This window comes from Mastacembelus armatus, chromosome 19 (genome assembly GCF_900324485.2).
Source record: "Mastacembelus armatus chromosome 19, fMasArm1.2, whole genome shotgun sequence".
In the NCBI taxonomy this organism is placed as follows: Eukaryota; Metazoa; Chordata; class Actinopteri; order Synbranchiformes; family Mastacembelidae; genus Mastacembelus; species Mastacembelus armatus.
In genome coordinates this window covers 179,631-202,827 of record NC_046651.1, presented here as the reverse complement: position 1 = coordinate 202,827, position 23,197 = coordinate 179,631, and the positions used below count along the sequence as shown (strand labels likewise).

Sequence of the window (23,197 nt, the reverse complement as noted above, 5' to 3'; positions counted from 1 at the left end):
CATGATTAACATTTTATAGTTACATGTAAGTACTAAGGCCTTGGTAGAGTTCAAAAAACATCATGGACTTTGTTAGATATTTTAAAAAGTCAAAAGTGATTTGAAACATATGATATACATCCATCATCTACATTTATCCTGGAATATCCAGGGTTGCAGGGGGGCTGGAGCTAATCCCAGCTGACACTGGGTCACATGTGGGCTAAACCCTGGACAGATCACAGGGCAGTTAGACAAACACTCACATTCACACCTACAGGCAATATCTAGTCACCAATTAGCCTAATTCCAAACTGCATGCTTTTGGACTGTGGAAGAAAACCAGAGTAGCTAAAGAAAACCCACAAACTCCACACAGAAAGGTCTTTCTTGCGGTGAGGTGACAGTGCTCCACTGTGCTGCCCAACATAAAACATATTAACACATTAACATTTTGCATTTGGTTGTGTAATGCAGTGGCTATCGTCAGCAAGATAGCATCCAGGATCAGCTCACACAGATATGCTAGTTGAAAACATACTGTTGCATCTTTTTGATGTACCTGACAATTCCAGAAACTAATTTATTTTATGATGTGCTGCTCAGTAACTTGGGGGTTAGAACTGTTGCCTCACATCAAGAAGGTTTCCTGGTTTGAAACCCAGCAGGGACCTTTCTGTGTGGAGTTTGCATGTTCTCGCTGTGTTAGCGATGATAAACACAGTTTAATCAATTTCTTAGGCCTTTATTGTTGTATTGTTTGGTCTTATAAAATATAAAGTAACAACTACATACACACAGTGTATTGGGATGCATATACTAATTCAAAGTCCTGCTGATTGGGCAGTCGCTGCTCATGGGAGGGATTTAGTGAAGAATCATTTGTGTTTCTTTCCTTCCCAATATTCCTGCTAATGCATAGCCTACACAATGGTTAATGGGTCTGCCACAGCAGTGTTTGGGACTGATTAATGATGTATTGGCTGTAAGAACCTCAGCTGGGGCAAAAGGAATAATGACTCCTACGAACTGGCTCAGAAGAAGACAGCAATAAGCTCCTCCATTTAGCTGGGGAGGTAACGAGTCATTGATGCACTTTGGACATTATTGTCAGCCGTAAATCACATTTAAGGGAGAATGAGTTTTTACCCGGGGTGGAATTAGTTTATTTGGAAGAGAAGCTCTGACATTCAGCAATGACAGTGTAAGAGACCCACAGACGGCCAAAGATGCATTCTGTCACAAGTCCTTTTAGCTCACAGACACTCACACCCCACACACTCACATATAAACCTTCACTGGAGATGCAGTTTCTCAACCTTGGGAACAATTGTCCGTTTCACCAAATGAGTCACATTAAAGCTGCAAGTTATTACAGACATCCATAACCAGCCAGAGTGAGCAGGAACACATCAGCGGTGGGAAACATGGAGGAGATGAGATAAAGAGGGTCTGGAGGGACATGATGATAAGAGGAAGGCCTCAGAGGCAGTGGTCAAACAGCATGTCACTTGGCTGAAGGTGGAGTGAAGGTGATGAGCCATGTCCCATGAAGGTTGCGAAGGTCTCCTGTATGTGTGTGTGTGTGTGTGTGTGTGTGTGTGTGTGTGTCTGGGGAGCAATGATATGTCCACAAATCTGTGGACCATGCATGTCAAAGTGGGGTGGAAAAGAAAAAGCCAAACATCAAATGGGTGCTTGCTGGTTTCTTCAGCATTCTCAGTCTGACAGGCTGTGAAGAAGAAAAAGAAGAAAAAGCCCCTTTGCAAAGCAAATGCCATCACATACTTATAAATACTGTAGATTCTGTAGTAATTAAGACACATTTGTAAGACTCCACAAGCTATGATATGACTCTTAGCTACTAGCATTTCATCAATGCAATGCATGACCACAAAATTCAACTTTGTGAATGCTGTTTGTAATGAAAAACCACAAGTTTCATAGATAGATAGATAGATAGACATATAGATAGATAGATAGATAGATAGATAGATAGATAGATAGATAGATAGATAGATAGATAGATAGATAGATAGATAGATAGATAGATAGATAGATAGATAGATAGATAGATAGATAGATAGATAGAAAATTCAGATTGTCCTGCAGCTTTTATATTAACTTTAATATAGAGATTTCACTATAAAATATAAAATATGAAATATAATTAACAGATAAAGGCTTAACAGTGCAATTAAAAGCTAATTACACTGTAAATGCAATGATTCAAGACTAAGCCTTTACATTTTGTTGCGATTAGTTTATTACTGTCATATTGTACATGGTCTGTAATTTTGAAAAAAACACCACTCTACAAGTAAAGTGAACATTTTGCCAGTGCAGTAGTGCACCTCATTTGGCAAAATATAGAGTTCATGGCATGGAATGTGTTCCCATACATAAAATGTGACATACTGCACTTTGCAGCCCATACTCTCACTGGCAAAGTTATGTTGAACAATGAAAATGACAAACTTAGAATATGCAGATGCTTGCAATTGTGAATGTAGTTAGGGTCTGCACAGCCCAGTATTCCATAAAAGCCAAGTTCACACTGGACAGTGTGTATCTCATAAGTTACAGCCAGTGCCAATAACCAGTGATGATGTAGAGTGTATAGTGTCTTTCTGAGCATACTGACGATGGTCATAAGGGCGTAAAGACTGGAGGTGGTGTGTAGCATGTCATGCAAACATCTGGAGTTCACATCTTACCCCACCACCACAGATCAAAATCCCTGCTAGTCAAATGTTTGTGGTTGCAGATGATAATATTTCAGGCACTAAAAAGGAGACGGGGGCAGCTCCCACATGGTTCAACACACCATTTTGCCAGCCACAAAATCTCCATCCACATCAACTGAAAACCCCTCACACACCAATAAGTCTTCTGAAATGCAAAAGCAGCACAAATCTACAAAATGCGCTTTCCTGATATGCGATTGTTTAGCTCTAATACAAATCATGAAAGCACAACCATTTTTAATGGATCCTTGGGACTTCACTGAGTTCTGCATATGTGAGGTATGTGCATGTGTGCTTATATATAGTTGTGTATATGGCCACTGTTGATGGCAAAAGAGCAGTTATATAAATGAGTGCGTTGAGGGAGTGAGAAGGATGAGGCGGGTGCCAGCATCTGTCAGTCTGTCTGTTAGTTATAGCTCACAGTCATTCAGCATAGACATGAATCAACAGCAAACAAGCAGAGACTGATGGAAACAAGTGAAGGAAGAGAAGGAAAGAGGAAGCAAAGAAGGAAACGAAGTGACTCACCTGCTTCCACTGTTTGCACATATACAGATTCACATTTCACTGCCTGTGGGAGCCTGCCAGGCAGTTTTAATCAAACACAAACACAACAGACTTCTTTATATTTATAGTGGAAATCTGTTTTGCAAATCACACCCCAGCATGGAGATACCTGAATGATGAATGTAAAATTCAATCAACTAAATTAAGCTAAATGTGTTTTACAGCCATGTGATCTGTATCTTTATTCAAATGAGTCTGTTAGATAATTAAAGACAAATGTGCCTAGAATTCTGCAATACACCAGACTATAGAATATTAATAATTTCACTATTAACTTCATTATGTAAATATATCTGCCTCAGTTATGATGTGAAAAAACTTTCTTTTTTGTTTATGTCTGATATTTAGGAGGGGTCCATCCCATTTGCTCACTATTCCATGAGCTCCTACAAACGTAGTTATGCCTGTGTTACACTTACTACTGCATCTCTTCAAAAAACACTGAAGAGGCCTCATTCATAATCTAAAACAAGACGCACATGGGACTTTTACAGTTAGGTACAGAATGTCTGACCTTGCTCAGCAGTCATCTCAGCGTGCTTCCTGTTAGCTTAACTAAGATTCTGATCCCATCCTTACACGTGACCTGCTCATCAAAAACGAAAAATAAATATTTATAGTGATCGGCATGTGATGGCATATTTCATTGTGCCAGCACTACCTGAAACAATACACCCCCACCATCTAGGCAGAAAAAATATATTTGATTCAGTTAACTAATTCATCTTTTAAACCTCTAATACTGGTCAGTTTTGCATAATAAGCAGGTTGATGCACAGTGTACAAATTCATTTTATGTGATACGATCATATCTGAACTATGGCAGTTTGCACTGATGCATTTTTGATTGACATGCTCATTCTTCCCACCTGAATGCTCCATTAAACAGCTGGAGGAATAATTTATGGAATAAGAAGTATGAGCACTACGATGAATACACTGGTTGTGAGCTGTATTTCTCCACCTCAGAGATTATTTTAAAATAAATTAGTACTTTGTGTAACTTAGTTGTGTATTCACCTCTATAAATGTGGAGACAAAAAGATTCAAACTCTGAACTTGGACACAGCATCTGTTATGTTGCGGTTGTGTGCTGGAGAAGGAGAGGCATAGGACCCAAGTGCAGGACAAGAAAAAAGGCTTTATTTCCCTGGAATTACCAGGGCTCAGGAAAAATACAAATAAAGATATTTTTAGCATACACTATCAACAACTAACAGGTGTTACTACTCCCACAAACACAAGGGAAAGAAGGACACATATATAGGGAGTGAGAACAAAAGACAAGAGTGTGAACAGGTGAAAATAATTAAGCTAATGGACATAAAGTTGCTGAGGGCCACAGGGGAGGAAACAGGAACTCAAACCAAAATAAAAGTCCTCAGCAGAGGTCCACTTGGGAATCATGCCAGCATCTGACTGTACTGTAAATCAAGGTGCATTTGGGAACAGCTTCCTAAACATACATTAAACATTTAATGCATATAAATAGATTACATGTAAAAAATTATGAGTTTCTGCATTTGACTTTACCCAAGAACCACATCCTCTCTCTAACAGCCCATTACCTGAGCTAACCATGGAAATGAACCCTCCTACAAGCATGAAACATCTCCACCTTTTATTAGTTTTTGTCTCTACCTCTGCTGCTCGTCCCTGAGTTCTCTTAGAAGAGATCCTGAAAAGTCTTGCAAGGCCCTATTGCTCATCCAAGAAGCTTTTTTTTCCCTATAAGTTTGGGGCAAAATACAAGTCAAACAGGAGCACTGGCCTTCAGGGAGATTTTCCAGTCAGGGTGAGTCCTCAGTCCTCCTCCTTCAGTAACAGTATATATCAATCTGTGGGTGACAGGGAGCCTTGGATGAGAATAACATGCCTGAGGATGCAGGGTCAAACAGTGTGTGTGTGTGTGCGTTCCATCTATGAAAATAATATCTATGCACCCACTACTGGTTATCTCTGGTACCCCATGGGAATGAGACACACATGCACATGCTGAAGATCCAGAGGAGAGCATACATCTTGTATGTCTGTGTGTAATGGGGAGACAAAGGGGAGGGCAAGGAGGAAAGAATGATGACTTTTAATCTCACGGGACAAATGTGTGCAGTTCTTCCACAGCTGGCTAATACACACGCACACGCACACACACACACACACACACACACGCATGTCACTTTATCACATACCCACATCAATACACACAATTTTCACACTATTCATTTTACTATTATTATTCATACCAACAGGATGTAGTCAGAGGAAATTACTGATGGACATCACAATGTGCTGAATTTCCTCAGGCAGGCGGGTACACAGGCTCATATAAGATAAATATTGGTGATTCAGGACAGTTTGGATATTTTCACACCTGCAGCAGTTTAACCATCCTCAAAGATCCCTCTGTCTCTGCCCATGACTCGAAATGGTGCAGCCCAACCTGACCCAATGCCAGCCGAGCAATTCCTCTAGTGTGCAATTATGTGGCAGGGCTATCTGTTTGTGGAGTGATATTTTTTGCTGGCAGCAGTCATTTTTTCCCTCCTTTTACTGGGAAATGTTATGACCCAAAAAAGTCATATATTTATTCAGAATTTTAAAAAATCTTTTTGAAAGCTCCTGTTATAAATTTGCACTATGTCTTGGGTTCTATTATTTTGCCTATCGTGTTCTCGTCATATGTGTCCCCTCTGTGTTTCAGGTACTGCACCTCCTCCACTGCATGTCCTGCTCTTCCTCTGTCTGGACTGACTCCTCACACCTGTTTCCTATCAACATCATGCTGCATTTAAACCTCCTGCTGCCAGTCACTTATTGCCTGATTGGCTTTGCCTCATGACAAGCCAAGCCTGCGCTTCATGCCCCTGCATTCCATGTCCACTCCTGAAAGCTGGTGACTGTATTCATAACTTTATTTTTTAAGCCCTCTGATTGTTCGGATCAGGATCCATCGCACCAGTTTCCACTGGTGATTTTGCCTGCCTGTTCTGCCAGGTGTTTTTAGCTTGTTAGTTATCATCATCCTCATCCTGCTATTATGTTTTTGGATGCCACGTCCATTCTTGATCCTCTCATTCTGGCTGGTTGTTTTGATTTTCTTGTATTGAGAGCAACTGTGAAACCAAGGCTTGTAATGAAACCGTTCTTTCTTTTCATCTGCTGTGAGTTGTTACAGCTTTGGTTATGGGGTTTATATTTCAAAGGAAAAAAGCACTGGAAAGGAGGATCTTTAAAAAAACAGACAACATATAAACTCTTTCTGATTTTTCTATAGCTACATTAAAGAACACAATATACAAAAAACACATTACAGTATATACAGTATAATGAATGTGCAATATACATAATATACACACAATGGTAATTATATACATTTCCTAGAGGAGAGGAGAAAAAGGAGAAAAATACCACCCGCAGGGGTGAGTGCAGAATTTTTATATATAAGAAATGGAAAATATTACCATAATATGGTTATAAAAAGATGATCATATATTAGTAATGTAGGATTCTGGTTATATTAGTAGTACTATAATAGTTTTAGGTTATCAGTGTTCACCCATCTTGGGCTTGGAGATGATAAATCAAAGGGGTGGCACAGAGTTCACAGGCTATAATAAAACGGCAATAAATGTGATTTTATCCAGTGTATGTGGAGCTTGATCCAACACTTTAAAGAGACTAAACATCAGGATCTCAGTCTCTGCTGTTTCATTTTTGATCAGTATTTTTATTTATCTTGTGAGTCCTTTAAGAGATTAAATGAACGGAATCAACCTTTTAAAAAAAATCTAAAGGGATCCAATACTTTTTATGGGCAAGAGGGGAAATTAAACCTAAGTAAAGTATGTATCATATGTACCGGAACAACTCATTTTATTGAGTGTTAAGCAGATCAGTCAGGGGGATGCCACCTGTTTTCAGCGCAGCGTGTTTTTCTTTTTTTCTTCTTTGTCAAAATAAGAGTCATTAACAGCCTTGACGCAAGTGATCTGCATCACTGTGCATTGAAGGCGCTGAGTCAAGAACATCCCCGAAATAACTGCAGGCAACCACACCGGAAAAAACAGACATTTCCAAGTAGGCACAGTTACAAAAGTTAGTTAGAGGCAACATTTTACATATGCGTTTGTGCAGGGGGACGTCTTCTAGGACCTATGGAGGACCACAGGAGGAGAAGAGGGTGTTTGTGTGTCCGTGTACGTGAAGAGGGTGGTGTATCAGGTGGGTGTGGGGGTGGGGTGAGGAGTGTAGCCTACAAAATGAGAGAGTCAGCTGCGCTGGAAGGGCAGATGTGAGAGGAGCGCTGCACGGGCCAGATGCGCCGCGATAATTAGCCGCGGATATATTAACGGGAATAAACGGATTATGAGGATTTGAGGAGGGAAAGTTGCCAATCGAGTGTCATACAAGGCGGGGATTAAGTTAGGCGTCTTCGCTCTTCCGGTCGCCGTTATGGGGATAGACCGGCGGCGGAGAGCATCGCTGGCTCTCACCTTGAACTTTGTCGCCCTTTTCCTGGCCGTGTCGGCTCTGACCACCAGCTACTGGTGCGAGGGGACGCGGAAAGTGGTGAAGCCGTTCTGCACGGGCCCGGTCACCGCCAAGCAGACCTTCTGCATCAGGTTCAACAGCTCCAACGTCAACGACACGCGGCTGGTGCAGTACATCTGGGAGACCGGGGAGGATAAGTATGTGATCAGGACGTTTCACACCGGCATCTGGTTCTCCTGCGAGCAGAACCTCAATATAACCGGTGAGTTTCTTAAAGGAAAGGGGCTGATGATGGAACCAGAGCGCAGGGCAGTGCGCGCCAGAGGTGCGCCACGGACATACACGTGCTTCCAGAAGCATTTTTCGTCCAAAAACGTAGTCCTGCCTTAAAACAGTGTCGATTAATGGAAGTAATCTCAGAAATGAATATGAAAGTTACGTTAAAAAATATCACCAGAGGCGCATAAGCCAAGCACTAACTCACATCACTAGTACTGAAAATAAACAAATGATTGTGGTTATCCATAGTAGCTATTAGTTTCATGACAAGGTTTTAGTAGACTGAGCATGAGGCTGTATGGATCATAAAACGTCAGGAAATTAAAGAACAAGAAGAAAAAAAATAAAGAAAACAACTTGACATATTCAAATGGTTTGTCTCAGGAAAACCCAACAATCACTGATGACAAACAGAAAATCACATTTGAAAAGCTGCAAGCAGAAATTCATGATTTGTCCTCAAAAATGTCTTAAATGAAGAATCTATCATTGCAGAAAGAATTTGTTGGTGCTTCTCTTTCAGAAAAAGCATCGTTAAATTAATTCTATCTACTTTGGAGCTGATGCTCTACCTGCAGCATTTACCACTGTGTGTGAAAGCTGTTTGTGGGATTTATGGACCAGTTTCAGATAAGAAGGCTGAGAGCTGCACATTCCCCCCTTCCCCCCAAAATTATGGGTCTAGAAATGTGTGGCTACAGAATCACCATGAAAATGTCTGTTCTGTTGACAGTAGAATTTTTGGCCAGCACTCAGTTACAAGAATGATTTGCGGCAGGAGATTTTAAAATGCTGGGCAGAGGTGGCAGAGCTTGTTATTGCACAAACACTGAAAGGAAATCCCTTCACAGTGTTGTGATTTCATTTTGACATCACAGCTTTATTTCATCAGACAACGTGAAGTAGGTTATACTCTAGACTCTATCCCAATCTGGGAAATTGATGGAATACAGCTGAAGTCCTTGTCTCACTTATCAGTGCATTGCAGGTGGTTGCACTGTCTATGAGTGCCAATGAAACGTCTAATTTACCTTCTTTTACAGGTGAAAAATGCAGAAGTTTCCTTTATGTTGCACCATCAAATGAAAGAGGTGAGCATATATGTCTGTAAACTGTTTTTTTTTTTCATATACACAAACTGTGACACAGAAAAACTCATACATGCTAGCCAGTCACTGATTTATGAGCATGTGACAATGCAATGAAATTATACAGTCAAAAAAAAGGGGGGGGCAACTTTTTCAGAGGTGAAACATAAAAATGATGAGAAGTATCATCCAGCTGGGTTCATTTAATGAAAAAGGTCGCTATGCAGTTGACTTGGGTTTAAGGGTCATAAAAATCCATAAAAGTCCAAAATGTTAAGGTTGCTTATTATAGCTCTAACTAAACTGCTCAGAGCTGTAATGACCAATTTGAGTGAAGAGGACATTTTGAAAAAAGGAATTTAAGAAATGCCAGCCAGCACTTTCAGCCAAAGGTTCTCCAGAATCAATTAAACAGCTGTTACAACACCTATTGCCCTCTGAGAGGCTTACACTAAATTTAAAGCCCCATTATTAGGCTTAGTGCATTGAAAATGTTGGAGCTGCTACCATCCTTCTATAAAGCAAATCATCTTTTACTAATGAAATGGAGTCGAGAAGCTGAGGCTAAATCCTTCTCCGTGCATTATTTGGCAAAATCAATAGTTCTTGGTTTGAGGGACACAACAGAGCTGTGGGTTAACTGATCACTTACGCTGTTCTGAAGTAAAATGGTGTCTCAGCAAATCAGTCACTTCCTTCCAGCCTTATCTCTAATCATCTGTAATCTCCCGTGTTGGGCCGTGCTTGTCAGTGCATCATTACTTAGCCTTATGTTAATGAGGTGCAAGTGTCAGTTTGTTTTCACCTTATTATTCAGACTGACATCTTGCTCGTGTTTGCTCTTTTTTACTTATTGTTTTGCAGTTTGCTGTACTGACTAAGAGTGGAAATCACCGCTACCCTTGTAACAAAATCCAAAACTCCTGCCTATGTTGACAGATTGAATAATGTTTGCTAGAAACAGCAGTGCCCAGCTGTTTCAGGATGAGCTTTTTTAATGAGCTTTTGTCATGAGGACTTTTAAGATTTGTGGGCTGTTTTTTGAAGATTTACACCTTCAGTAGAAAATTGGAAACCTAATGGTCTTGGAGATACGAGTCCCAGATAGGGTAGGCATATCAAACAGTATTCACAGACTGACTAACGCAGTGTTAGTTTGGTTTTAGTGAACAAAAAGAAAAATATAGGAAAACCCCATATTTATCCGTTATCCACACCTTTGATTCCCTGGTTCTTTTTCCAACTATGGCTTGTCAGTGAGCACGAGACCAGACTTACATGAATCACTGACGTGATCCATGGTGTGGGCAGCGATTTAAAGGTCTAGAACCACGCGACTTGATGTTTGCCTTTCCTTAATGAACACTGACCCTGAAATAAAGAGATCTTCTCACTGTGAAATGACAGCTTCGATGCCATTGAATTCAGGTAATTTGGTCTTCTGGTATGACGCAACCCCATTTGAGGCCTGTAATCAGTTTCATCTGCATGCCATTCTACCACTTGGTGGTATCATAAGATCCAAATGTTAGATCTATGGATGAATGGCTCTTAATTGTGGCCAATATAATAAAGCCTTACATGTCCCAAATTTATGTTGTGCCTCCTCCTCTCCACCCTCCTACTTTAAATTTAATGGAAGAAATCTTTAACTGAAGTCTGGAATTCAATCTACAGCAGAAAAAAGATGGTTTCAACTGACGTATGTAACATTTATAATTCATACAGGGATATTCTTGGTCACAGGCATATTACTTTAATCCAGCTTGTGATTAATTAAGCACAAAATAACCTTCTGCCCTTAAGTGATAAATGCAATTACACCACAGCTTACATTTACAGGTTTTAAATCCACTGGTATTTTGTTCCACCTCACACACTGCCACAAGCTCAGGATGCTGTGTGTCTCTTGGTAGATCGTATATCCTTTCTCTGCCTGTGAAGGTTAATGATATGAATGATGAAGTCGCTGGTTCACCTTTCTTAACCCCTCCCTGCTTCTTTTTTCATCCATGTCCCATATTCTTTTTCAAATCCCCCCCCCCATCTCTCAACTCTCTCACGTCCTTTCCCTACATGCTCACCACCGTTCGCTCGGTCGTGTTCACAACATGAATATTTTTTTCCCATTGCTATTCCTTCACCATAATTAATTCTCTCTGCAGGAGTGCTGTGGCTGTGCATTGTTGCAGAGTGCCTGTACATCCTCCTGCTGGCCACCGGAGGCATTCTCATGTCCATAGAGGTGTGTCACTTTGGCAATGTCATCGATGGCCTCAAGCTCAACGCCTTTGCTGCCATATTCACTGTGCTCTCAGGTAAGTAGCAACATGATATTAAATGGAATACAATTAAAAGAACCAAATCAAAATATTTGGACATTGGGATTATTTCTGTGTTTTTATAAAGTTTAAATTTTTGTATATATTTTTGCACTTTTCATAAGTATATAAAATGCTCTTTTTTGTGGAGACAGTGTGTTAATTTTCAAAACAGTATATAAATGAAGAAAAACAGTACTGTCCATGGCATATTGAGTACTTTCTGTTAACAATCCCACAATACAATGTGCCAGATAATATAAATATAAACATTCCAGTTGTCTGACTGTAGTTGTTAATGAATTAGTGTCTAAAATATGTAAAATCTCAATTTTTTGTTCACTATTGAATAAATGATGTGCATGTATTCAAATCACAGATGGTACTAAATAATGGTGGCATCTAGTCAGTTAAATGTCCGTTGTCTGTTGCAGTCCAAGTAATATAATCAGCTACTGTTAGTGCTTACCACACAGACTAGTTAAAATGTCCACACTGTCAGTCTGAACCAAACATTCATGCCCACTGGAGAACACTAACATAGGGGAAAATAATAAAATATATAGAATTTGCATTTCTTCTTTTTGACAAATGCAGTTTTGACCAAGTAAGTCTACAAATCAAAAACAAACACATAGATCTCGGACTTCCTAGCAAAAATAGGTTTTACCCCCAGTTTGACTTTAAAACAAGTCCTTATTTCTGCTTCCCCAGCCTGGCTTTTGGCCAAACACATATTCAGGCGAGTTGCTGCCTCTCAGCTCCTGAGAAGATTTCCAGCCAGTTTGCAGTCTGCCCCCCTCTCTGGGTGGAGGCATTAACAATGACCTTCTCTCTAATCCACTCTGTGAAAGTGATCCTGACCACCACTCTCTGGGCAGTAAATCAGCAGTGAAAGATGCTCTGCTCAACAGCAAGGACTTGCCAAGTTTTACTGACTTGATCGTTCAGGTTGAGGAAATGTCTGAAAGAGCTGAAGAGCTGCCTTGTACAAGCAGGGTTCACAAACTGAACATGCTCTTTGATATTTAAAAATTGTAACACATGTACTGGAGCCATTTTATTAGTAACACCCAGATAGGACCAGTAAGGCTGCCCTTTGACTGCAGAACAGCTTGAATTCATGGATGTATATAGTGAGCATCATGCTGGAAAATAAAAAGGGATTTTTTTGTCAGTCTTGAACCTTAAAATTGATGCTTCATCAGACACAACAACCAGAATGAGTAAAGCACTCATGTATGAAGCCAATAACATTTTATTTGGTGCAATAGCACGAGTCAATTTTGGGGGAATTACACTAAATAGCTTTTAACCAGCTTTTTTAGATGCTTGATACCCCCCTCATGCCTGTGCATTTAGCATGGAGCTGGAGCCTGGAGATGATTAGCCTCGTTAGCATAAAGACTGGAAAGTTTAAAAATATACCTACCGACACCTGTAAACCTCCTGATGTCTCTCATTTCTTAACCCGTTCTCAGAGAGAAACATGTAGCCTAGGAAGCACTTTTTTCACCTGCAGGGCTAGTGAGCATAACCTGTTATAAATTTCTGTATCTGGCAACCTCACTGTTTTGTCCCTGCCTCAGTACTGTAGCTGTATTTTCTTTAAAGTCAGACTTACAAACGGGTGAGCCTGCACACAAACACACACAAATCGAAGGGACCACTCTCTGTTTACTTTCAGACTAACTCAAAGACAACACCAAGTATCCAGCAAGTGTTATCTTCTTTGAAGCATCCAGCACTGTGTCTTTAGAGCAAGGCCCCTGATCAGCAAACTAAGTTTGGATAATTTCATGTGCAGCATTTCTGACTCCATAGACAAAGGTCTGGAGAAGCCTTTTTATTTATTTATTTATTTTCAGAAAAATTGGTTATTTAGACCTTGCTGAGCCTGAGGCTGCATATTGATCAGTCTGGAGTTAGAAATAGGTTCTCCTAGCCTGACGAATGCTTTGATTTTCAGACTAAGAACAAAGTCAGCTAAATCCCCTTTGATCCTGTGGGCATGTGAATCGATGATGCCCTTACTGGTTAAACATCCCTTAAACTTTGTTTTACTTACTTTGCGTCTCATTAGCGTCTTGTGGTGTTTATTTGTCCCTTGTTGTCCAATAGACTGAGAATGATATTTTTATCTCTGCAAGATAAGAAGCTGAAACAGTAAGGTAGAAAAGATCCTGAGTAGTTACCAAGAGACAAGTCAGTCCTACGTACAGCATCCTACTGAGGTATATACTTATGAGCAAGCTACGTGTGTTCACCTAGAGCTGAAAATAGTTCCAAATAAAAAAAAAAAAAAAAGAAAACAAACAAATAAAATATTTACTGTAATCATATTTGGTACAAACTACAGTATTAATGATTTACATCACCAAGGTCTACACATATTCTTTGGTATTAATTGGTCTTGCTCTCTGATGATCTTTTAAGAAAGAGCCCTAAAGTAGGATGTGCATCTCTGTCATTAATAGTGTATGAGTTTGTGTCACTATGGATGCACGTGATGAACTTTAAAGTGTTCTGCACCAATGTGTTATATATATATAGTGTAGCTAAGTGCAGTCCATTCACCATATGTCCTTTATCAGCAGACTCAGAGCTAATTAGGAACAGTTCATTAGGAAATCGTTCAGTATATGCGGCAACATCTAATCTTTATATATCAGGTCACGAACATCTGTATCTTTTTTTAAGTGATTCCACTGTATAAAGCTGATGTGTTTACAAGCAGTTGCATATTTACTCATACATCAGATGAATAGCAGAATTAGCATTCATTTGGTGTTGTGTATCTAGTCATCTGGTGAAGTCCAGTATTCACTCTTGTTTTAGCTTTATTTCGTCCAATGAGACTTGGGCTGGGTGTCTGCGCAGAAGCCCAAATATTTCTGGCACCTAAACAGAAACAGATAACAAATGCATCCTAACTAGCTCCCATTTGTCTCTTCTACCTTGGCAAACAATATCATTCAATTTTACCAAGCAATTCAGTATAAATTCCCTTAAAATCTGATCCAGCTCCTCATCTCAGCGTGCTCGCACATCACAATTTTCCACATGCATTTTACATCTGGCAGGGGCATTTCATATATTCATTTTGACTTAATTTTTCACAACAGAGAAGAACTGTTGACCATCTCTCCGTCATATAGTCCTGGTGTCCTCATCTTTTCATTTTAGATGACAACAGTTCAACCGAGCCTGCTGCTGCTGCTGAAGCCTCTTAAGTTCAGGCTTCAGCGAGTTTTCATGGCCTTGCCCTGGCATTTTGCCCATTCTAACTTTCAGGGGAACGGAACCTCTGAACCCTGTCTGCATGTCTTATATTTTTATGTTTTATTTATATGCAACTTGCTCTCTGGAGAAGTGAGCTGTTTGCATAAAAATGTACATAAACCACAATAAATTTATAGTGTGGTTTTTATCCTGTAATTTTAAAATTCACTAAACGTTTTGTCTCATCCCCTGTAGCACACTGGCTTTCGATTGGCTTCCCAGGCTTATCTCATAGTGTGCTTGTAAAATGTTTAAATTTGAGGAAGGCATTTAAAAGTTGTTTCTGCTTTAATGGGATGAATGGGTTTAGAGTGGTTGTGGTAATGAGTTCATGGGGAACAACAGAAGGGTCCAGATTAACCTTTATTACAGCCATCAGTCATCTTGGGTATGATGAGTGTGCAAAGAGACTATGAGAGACTATGTTGTTGAGGATGGACTTGTGTTGTGGCTGATTAACTTTACCATCTCTGTAAGCAGAGGTTTTTAACAAATTGTGCTGCAAGTGCAAAAAAAAGCTCAATTGCAGCATCATCAACCAAAACATGTTGTTGGTGTTTGCATTGTTGAGCTACAGTACACCAGACAGTTTTCTGAAATTTTTAACATCTGTAGCACAGATTGCAATCAAGATTTTCTTAAATCCATCTGGCACAGCGTGGCATACAATAACCCTGCCAGAACACTAGCATTAAAATAAAATCATAATTTTAGAGGTGAAATAATCCAGTAATTGAAAAGAACAACAAAAAAATCATTTTGTCTGACAATAATAAATTATTTGTTCATTTGTTGTTAATCATCTCATCTTGCAGCTTGTGTACAACATATCTCCATAAAACAGACAGATTGATTGACAAATGATTCCGTTCATCTTTTTATTTTATGGCTACTCTTTCTGCCCCCTAGTGGCCATTGAGGGCACAGCACTGAACCACTGTAATACAGCTGAACAGTTTAAGGAATGTCACGTCTGTGATGCTGCGTGTCCTTGTTAAGTGCTTTGGCACTAAAAATAAACAACCTGGACTGACATTTATTGACTTTGTGTGGGATAATCTGACCTTGTGCATGCAGAACACCCATAATTTCCACATGACAGAACGTGCCAAGATTCAGATCTCAGATTTGTTCCGCTCATCCTGACACAAAGCTGCCTCTGATCTGCATAACATTATGATAATATTGTACTAAGATATCTTTAGGAATAAACATGAGCATTGACAGGGATGAGATGGGAATTTAGGTGTTTGGTGCAGAATCTGGTGCGCTGTTGTTTAGTCCAGGGATTTGGGCGACTTATGTGGTAATCGGATTGCTCGGCTACACGTACTGAATTTTTGTCCTGCTCTATTTTATGGGTGACAAGAAGTCCAGTGTGAAAAAGAGCTAGAACCTGTGCTTCAAATGACAAAAAGCACCTAACGTACAAATGCACAGACAGTTTGGCAAAAAACAAATGAACTGGGGTAGAGAAAAACAGACAAGAGCTGTAAGAAAAGGTAAGACAGGTAGAAGTGTACTTGAGAAAGTACAAGAAGTAGCACTGATCGGAGGAGTGGAAGATAAAAATGTAATTATTAGCATGTGCTGTTACTGTACAAAGCCACAGGCCTGTCAAACTGTGGATGTCTCACATACCAAATTATATGGTACTCCATATGAAGAACATGAACATATGAACAAAATATGAACATGTCTGGCTAAATAGTTACAGTTCTGACAGTAGGAATCTAGTGTTATGTCCAAAGTTGAATCACTTAGTTAAATACATCCCAGTTTACTTGAGAAAACCTCCATGCATGAAACCACAATGTCAGAGATTTAAAGTCAGGCCAGTCGTCCACTGCTCACTAACTGATCTGTCACAGTTACTCTTTTCTTGGCAAATCCAACTGTCACTACATAGAAATGAGAAGCTTCTTTTGTCTGCCCTTGTCTGAAATCAGTGACTCACAGTTTGAAGAAGAATTTTGAGTGTTAAATCTGCTGAATCTTATCACTGTAAACTGAACATGTGCTGCGAATTGATCGCCGGAGGGACACTAGGCTGTTTGTGCCTGGTTGTGATTACCATATCTCAGTGTCTTTCAGTAAACTAGCTGATTCTATTTGTAAGTCACAGACAGAGGCCTATGACTCACGCATGAGTAAATAATTTATCTTACACTGTTGTGCACTGACTTACTGCAAGACTTATTCATCTTAATTTTATAAGAAAGAAATCCCAAAATAAAGAAACACAACTCTGGGCTGTTTGTGTGCCAAACAGAGTCAAACAGGTGTCCTGGGAAAATGCATTACTACTCAAAAGCACCTATTACCAGACTTGATGGATGTGCAGTTCATTTTATATGGAAGGACAAAAAAAAACACACCCATGGAAAGAGTAGTCTTTGACAGGTTAATGAAATGAAATCAGATGATTAAAGTCTTATATTTTGCATGGAAATAATGTTTTTACATTTTTTTGCTGAGACATCACTCTGATAAATTTACTTATGTAATGTAAGCACAACATACCCCTTTGAAATCTTGAGATAGAAGCATAAGTGAGTGGAGCTTCAACTTCACATTATGTAACGCTGCCACCAAGTGATGTCTGAAGGGTAGTGCAGTGATTGGCTAAGTCTTCTCCCTTCTTGCTCCAGTGTAACAGGTGTTCCCTCTCTGTACGGCAGGTCTGTTGGGTATGGTGGCCCACATGATGTTCACCACAGCCTTCCAGCTGACTGTCAGTCTGGGCCCAGAGGACTGGAAACCTCAAACATGGGACTACAGCTGGTCATACATGTGAGTTTGCATACAGATACATGCAGGACGATTGTGTAGTACAGGTGAATGTTATTAGGACAAGTGGGATTACCCACAGAGATTTTTGGTCAGAAAAAAAACTTGTGCTCTGCTTAAAAACTTAATTTAAAATAATGAATCAGTTACTAATGCCATAGTTGTTGCCAGTTAATTTTTTGCATCAAGTAGTTTGAATTTTATTTGTACAGGACTTTAGTTTGCACATGGGTAGCATTCGAACTGTAATATAAAGAAAATAAAAAGAAAATAGAAAATGATACACAAAGGGTTTAGAGCACTAAATTAAAAAAAATATATAACATAGTGTATACACAATATGAATCACTTGTCTCAGCATAAAATATAACATTAATAAAATGACACATTTATAAATAGCCAAATATTCTAATATATACCTATATGGCATTTAAGTAATAAATATTATATACCCCCATTGAGTTCTTCCACGACAAAGTGGAAAAACTATTTGTTATATGGAACCGAGCACAAACTTCTTAAAAGCTGAAAGAGCACTAGTGTCTAAAACAGCCTTGGAACACAAAACATACATCTTATCTCATGAAAAGTTCCTAATATAGAAGGTCATTAAACAGGCACATGCACATGCAGTAATTATATTTTCAATCTTCTGATCACTGACCATAACAAGCTTTGTTTCCCTGTCATGTAATAATTATTGCATCATCATGACATAAATGTCTTGACAGATTCTTATGTTAGAGTGGGGTAATTTTTATATCAAGATAATGAAATAATAAGACAGCCTGTTTTCAGAAATAATTATTTGGCTATTTCAAGAAAACAAGTTTTTTGGGGTCAAGAGCAGGAAAGAACTTGACAATTTAAAGTTAAAGAATATATATGTATATATGTGTATATGTGGCCCACATACAGCCAGTTTGGATGGAAATTTAATACCTCTCTAAAAAATTAATACATTGCCTGGCACTTATTTTTACATTAACAGCTGATGTAGCTGCTTAAATACAGATGTAGTTTGAATAAGGAGGTTCAAACTGTGTTTTGTTTGTTAGTTTGGCATGGAGTTCCTTCACAGCCTGCATGGCGTCCTCGGTCACCACCATTAACCGCTACACCAAAACCATCCTGGAGTTCAAGCATAAGCGCAGGAACATTGAGAAGAACCTGAAGATCAAGCAGAAGCTGTTGGAGCTGGACTCACCAGAGCAGGTGTGGGACATGTACATCAGCTCGGTGCCGAGCACTGCAGAGGAGCTGCTGGACCTGTCGTCCAACGGCCGCAAACTCTCCAACACCTCCATCTTCCTGGACCTCAACGACCTGCCCGACCCACAGGTGGAGGAGTACTGCTAGTGGAGCAGCAAGGAGCATCTTCAGACATCAGCAGGTCATCATCATGTTCACTGTGGTTCAGTTACTGTAAACAAAAGGAGACCCCAGCTGAGAGCTTTGGTGATTCATTAATGTACATAATATCACTCACACATTTGTCATGTATTATAATGATATGACTCAACTGTTAGCAATGCCTCTTAAACATCAAACTCTTGGCGTCCATCTTTAAAAAACATGTTTGGACACAATTTTATGTTAAAGCTGCATTAAATAGACGTTTACATTACAGGGGGAGATCACATCTAACATACTAGAGTTAATGTGGCTAACACTTTAACATTAAGCAGACAGTTGTCTTTCTAGGCACCTCTCTAACATTCACTTTTATGGAACAGTTGGTCCCTTCATGTCTGTGAGAACAATGTCTGACTCTTTGACACTGGTCAGTTGTAGGATAGTTAGTTAGCTAGTTAGCTCGTCTCGCTGCCATTTAGTGCTAACAGAAATGCAGGTTAGGCTTTAAGTGGCTGAACATTTGATTATTGTAGGACATGTCAGCTCTGCTGATGCTTAATGTTTTTGTTTTTACTCATGCTGCCTGGCTATCTTGAATTGCATAAATAGCTAACTAGCAACACGGTAGCTAGCTAGGCTGCCACAGTCAGAAGAGCATGGTATATGCAAATGCCATGACAATTACAACATAATTACCCAAACAAGTATTCAAAAATAGAATCATTATTCAGCTGTATTTTGCCAAGTAAATGCTGGAAATGTTGGGAACTATTGTATTTTAACTAGCATACACTTTTACAGTTACTTCAAATCACAACTTTTTGTAATCAAATCATGTAACCATGTGGCCACTGCTTAGGTATTACTGAAAAACAAGTTGACTAAATTTTACAGTACTATGTGAGATACAGTAGCAATAAAATAGACATAGCTTGGATTGAATAGATTGATGTGGTCATATAAATGGCTACATCCTTTTTTATGATTTATTTAAATGATGTATTTCTATGATCAATCTCCAAAATTTAAAAAAAGCAGGCCATCTGCCTCTCGTCAGAGATTCGGTGTGTTCACATTGTGCCACTCTGCACCATATCCACACAATGTGATAACCAGAAGAGGGGCCTTTGTTGTTGCTGAACTGTTGTTTTCATGCATCACTGTGGCACAGCTGTTTCAGAGCAATGACTCCAGTACTCTGAGGGTTGAGAGCAATTAAATTATTAATCCTCACACTTTCTGATCTTTACTCAACCTGTTTTGACTGCTGCACCTACACAAATCAAAAGTAAGTGTGCACCCAGGACCTACTCCTGCATTTGTCATTTTGCTTGTGTGGTTAAAATGAGACCCTAAAGGTGCAGCAAGTATGTATGTTTGATTTGGCAAAAAGCAGGGAGGACAGCATAAATAGGGTTGTGAACTTAAGCTGCAAGTGAACTAACAACAGTAGTCATTGTTTTATCAAAGTCATTAACTGTCCTTACACTCACTATAGTCAAACTGCATTTCTCCAATAAATTTCTTGACATGTATTTATAAAACAAAATGATTCATAGATCAATCTACTTTATATAACATTATTTGAAGAATGAGAGCCACTGGAGAGCCTCGATATTTTTGCAGCTCTGATTGAACTGTAAAACCCAGTGAAGGAGGCAGGTCATCCTGTGGAGAAACAAATTATAAGTATAAAAGTTTGTAGTAATATCAGCAGTGGTCTCAGTTGTTTACTGTAACTATACTGTTGTCCCAGAGCTGATAAAGGTAATGTATTGATGCTAAAATGCTATATGTAGAACCTTTAAGACATAGTAACCATAGTAACTGCAGAACTTGTTCCTGAGCCCACCACACTGGCTCTTCGGTTAGCAGTGTTAGTAGGTGTTAACTCATGTTATACCTCCGCCTCAACAAAACCGCTGTGAAGGGTCACTGCTAAATCAGAGGATGGGACTACATAAAGCTCTGTGGGGAGGACGGTGGCCTGATCAAGGTCTCCCTCAGCCAACACACATCCATCCACATAAGGCTCACAAAATACTCTCAAGCCTCTGGGCTCACTGCCTTTTGGATTTTACTTATTGAGGTAAATGTAAAAAAATTGCTCAAGTGGTATTATCATGGACTCCAGCTGCACGTTGCTGGACAGCCCAGTGATAAGGAGCTCACACTGATACTAATATGGTCCACTGATGACATGCTCCCTCCAACATGTCAACTAAATAGCACTAGGTAGTTTAAAACAAATCTGGACAAGTGTTATTTCCTGTATCACTGCAGAATTCAGTGTTTTTGTCTCTTGCTGTGGAGGAAGTGTTAATCAGTTCACTGAACTGGAATAAAAAATAGTAGCAATGCAGGGTGGAGTTCTGGATTGCTTCAGTCGCAGAGGGATAAAAGATGTTTATGTACACAATGGCAGTTAAATGAATGGAAGATGCCTATAGGCCATGCTGAGTGCCTTTACTCACAGCAGCATGCTCTCTGCTCACAATATTTTACCAAGGGCGATGCTGACTCTCTGGCTAATAACTGCTTTAGAGGAAACATGTAGCTGTCTGTGCAAACTGCCAAAAGTCCTCAGTGAGAGGAGCACAGCTCTGTGAAAGCTCTGTAAATATTCACGTGATAATGGGCTACTTCTTATGGAATCAGATAACTGTAATAACGGAGAGTAAGATTGTTATTTATGGTAGTTTTAAGTGCATTTGAAAATGTATATTTGTGTACTTTAATTATTTGTTCAGTTAAAACTGGAATGTAATTTTGACAACTTTTTAATTCTTTCTGGTTTAATTTTAATTCTATTTCATCACCCTGGGTTACAGCGAAAACTGAAGCATGATTTGTTGCGTCTTTATGTGTATGAGTGATTCACAGTGGCACTTTTTGTGTAGTGTTGTTTCATTGGATTCTTGTGATTAATATTAATTTGCAACCTAACATGTTAATATGAATACATTTCTATAAGAAGATATCATTTAAAGGTCAATGAGGTATAACAAAATAAAGCAACAACTTGTTTTTACTGTTTTCTGCTGGACTGAACTTGTGTTTATTGTCCACAAGATGGCGATGTTGTTGCAGTGATGTCCCCAGCGACTTCAACATACAGGATTGGAAATATCAATTATAATGTCATGGATTTAATGTTTTTTAATACATTTTAGCATTTTAAAAATAGACACAACCATAAAAGAGGAGTAATTAAATTAGTTTAATAATTCACATTATTACAGTGACCAAAACTCTGAATAAACAAGGCAGTTGTTGTAGCCCTGCTGTCTTTGATGTAAACAATAATGCTGTCTACTTACATTCAACATATATCCAAAGCTTACTCATTAAGGCTCAGAAGACGTTACACCAACAGCATTTTGTGGTTAACAATGAAGGAAAAAGAGGAAACGTGAGGAATGAATGCACAAAATCAGTTTCAAGCCCTTTGCTTAAAAATAGTTTTATTTTTTATGTTTTCAATCTAGTGCAAATACATGCAAACTGAAAAGAGACCACCCTGTAAGCAGGCCTTCACAGCAACACAGTAAAGCCTGAAAGCTTTATACATCATGTCTAGAGACATGGCTGTGGACAGGTTGAATAGCTCTCTCCTTCTCTGATTTAACCCAGTCTTGTTTTGGTTGTCCTCCACTGGTTCTTATACTTCACTCAAGGTACAAAAGGGTGGTTTTGCAGTGGAAATGCTAACCTAAGCCTATGTGCCAATAGGCGAAGAGGAACGTGATCCACCCCAGTTCCCCTACATCCATTTATTCACATTCATTATTCAAGAATACAAAACCATTCAGTCAAATCTGAGCTCATATAAAGATTCTCTCACTCACCTCTCTGCTGCTTCCCACATAAAAGATTCATTCCCCTTTTTCAATAACAGTGCTCAGAGGATAAGGCTCAATATGTATGCATTGATTGCCCTTAAATTCTTAACCAGTGAGACTGAGGAGCACAAACAGGTAGAAAAAAGAAAGGTATGGAAATTCAGGAATGTGAAGATGCATCAGTCCTGGGTCCACTGTGGCACTACAGCCTACCAACTAGAGGACCTAACTGCAGGCCAGAGACACTGAAAGCTTCACTCTTGTACTTCATCAGCTCTTATATATCCATAACTTAATAGCAACCAAAGTCTTATGAAGAACCAGCACACAGATGCTTTTATAACAACCAGATGTAGGAACATGTGTCTTTCCATGTTTGTACAATCATCACTTTTACATCTATGATATATAAAATGACAAACACTTGAACAGGACGACTGATTGGTACAGGT

At 39.3% G+C, this 23,197-nt stretch overlaps 1 protein-coding gene across 1 annotated transcript; it reads left to right on the top strand.

The window, feature by feature from the left end:
• The first annotated feature begins 7,703 nt into the window (after nt 1-7,703).
• On the top strand, nt 7,704-19,085 carry gsg1l2b (gsg1-like 2b). The gene is made up of 5 exons (XM_026315847.1): nt 7,704-8,049; nt 9,110-9,157; nt 11,320-11,472; nt 17,439-17,550; nt 18,606-19,085. Exons 1-5 carry the CDS (start codon nt 7,749-7,751, stop codon nt 18,904-18,906), a joined length of 915 nt encoding a protein of 304 aa, XP_026171632.1. The 5' UTR covers nt 7,704-7,748; the 3' UTR covers nt 18,907-19,085.
• Nucleotides 19,086-23,197: the final 4,112 nt, after the last annotated feature.

Bases quoted from the DNA above. Each gene is read 5' to 3' on its own strand.
- gsg1l2b (XM_026315847.1), top strand. From the start codon at position 7,749: ATGGGGATAGACCGGCGGCGGAGAGCATCGCTGGCTCTCACCTTGAAC. The intron at 9,158-11,319 runs GTGAGCATATAT...TTCTCTCTGCAG, and splicing joins TGCACCATCAAATGAAAGAG to GAGTGCTGTGGCTGTGCATT. The intron at 17,551-18,605 runs GTGAGTTTGCAT...TTTGTTTGTTAG, and splicing joins GACTACAGCTGGTCATACAT to TTTGGCATGGAGTTCCTTCA.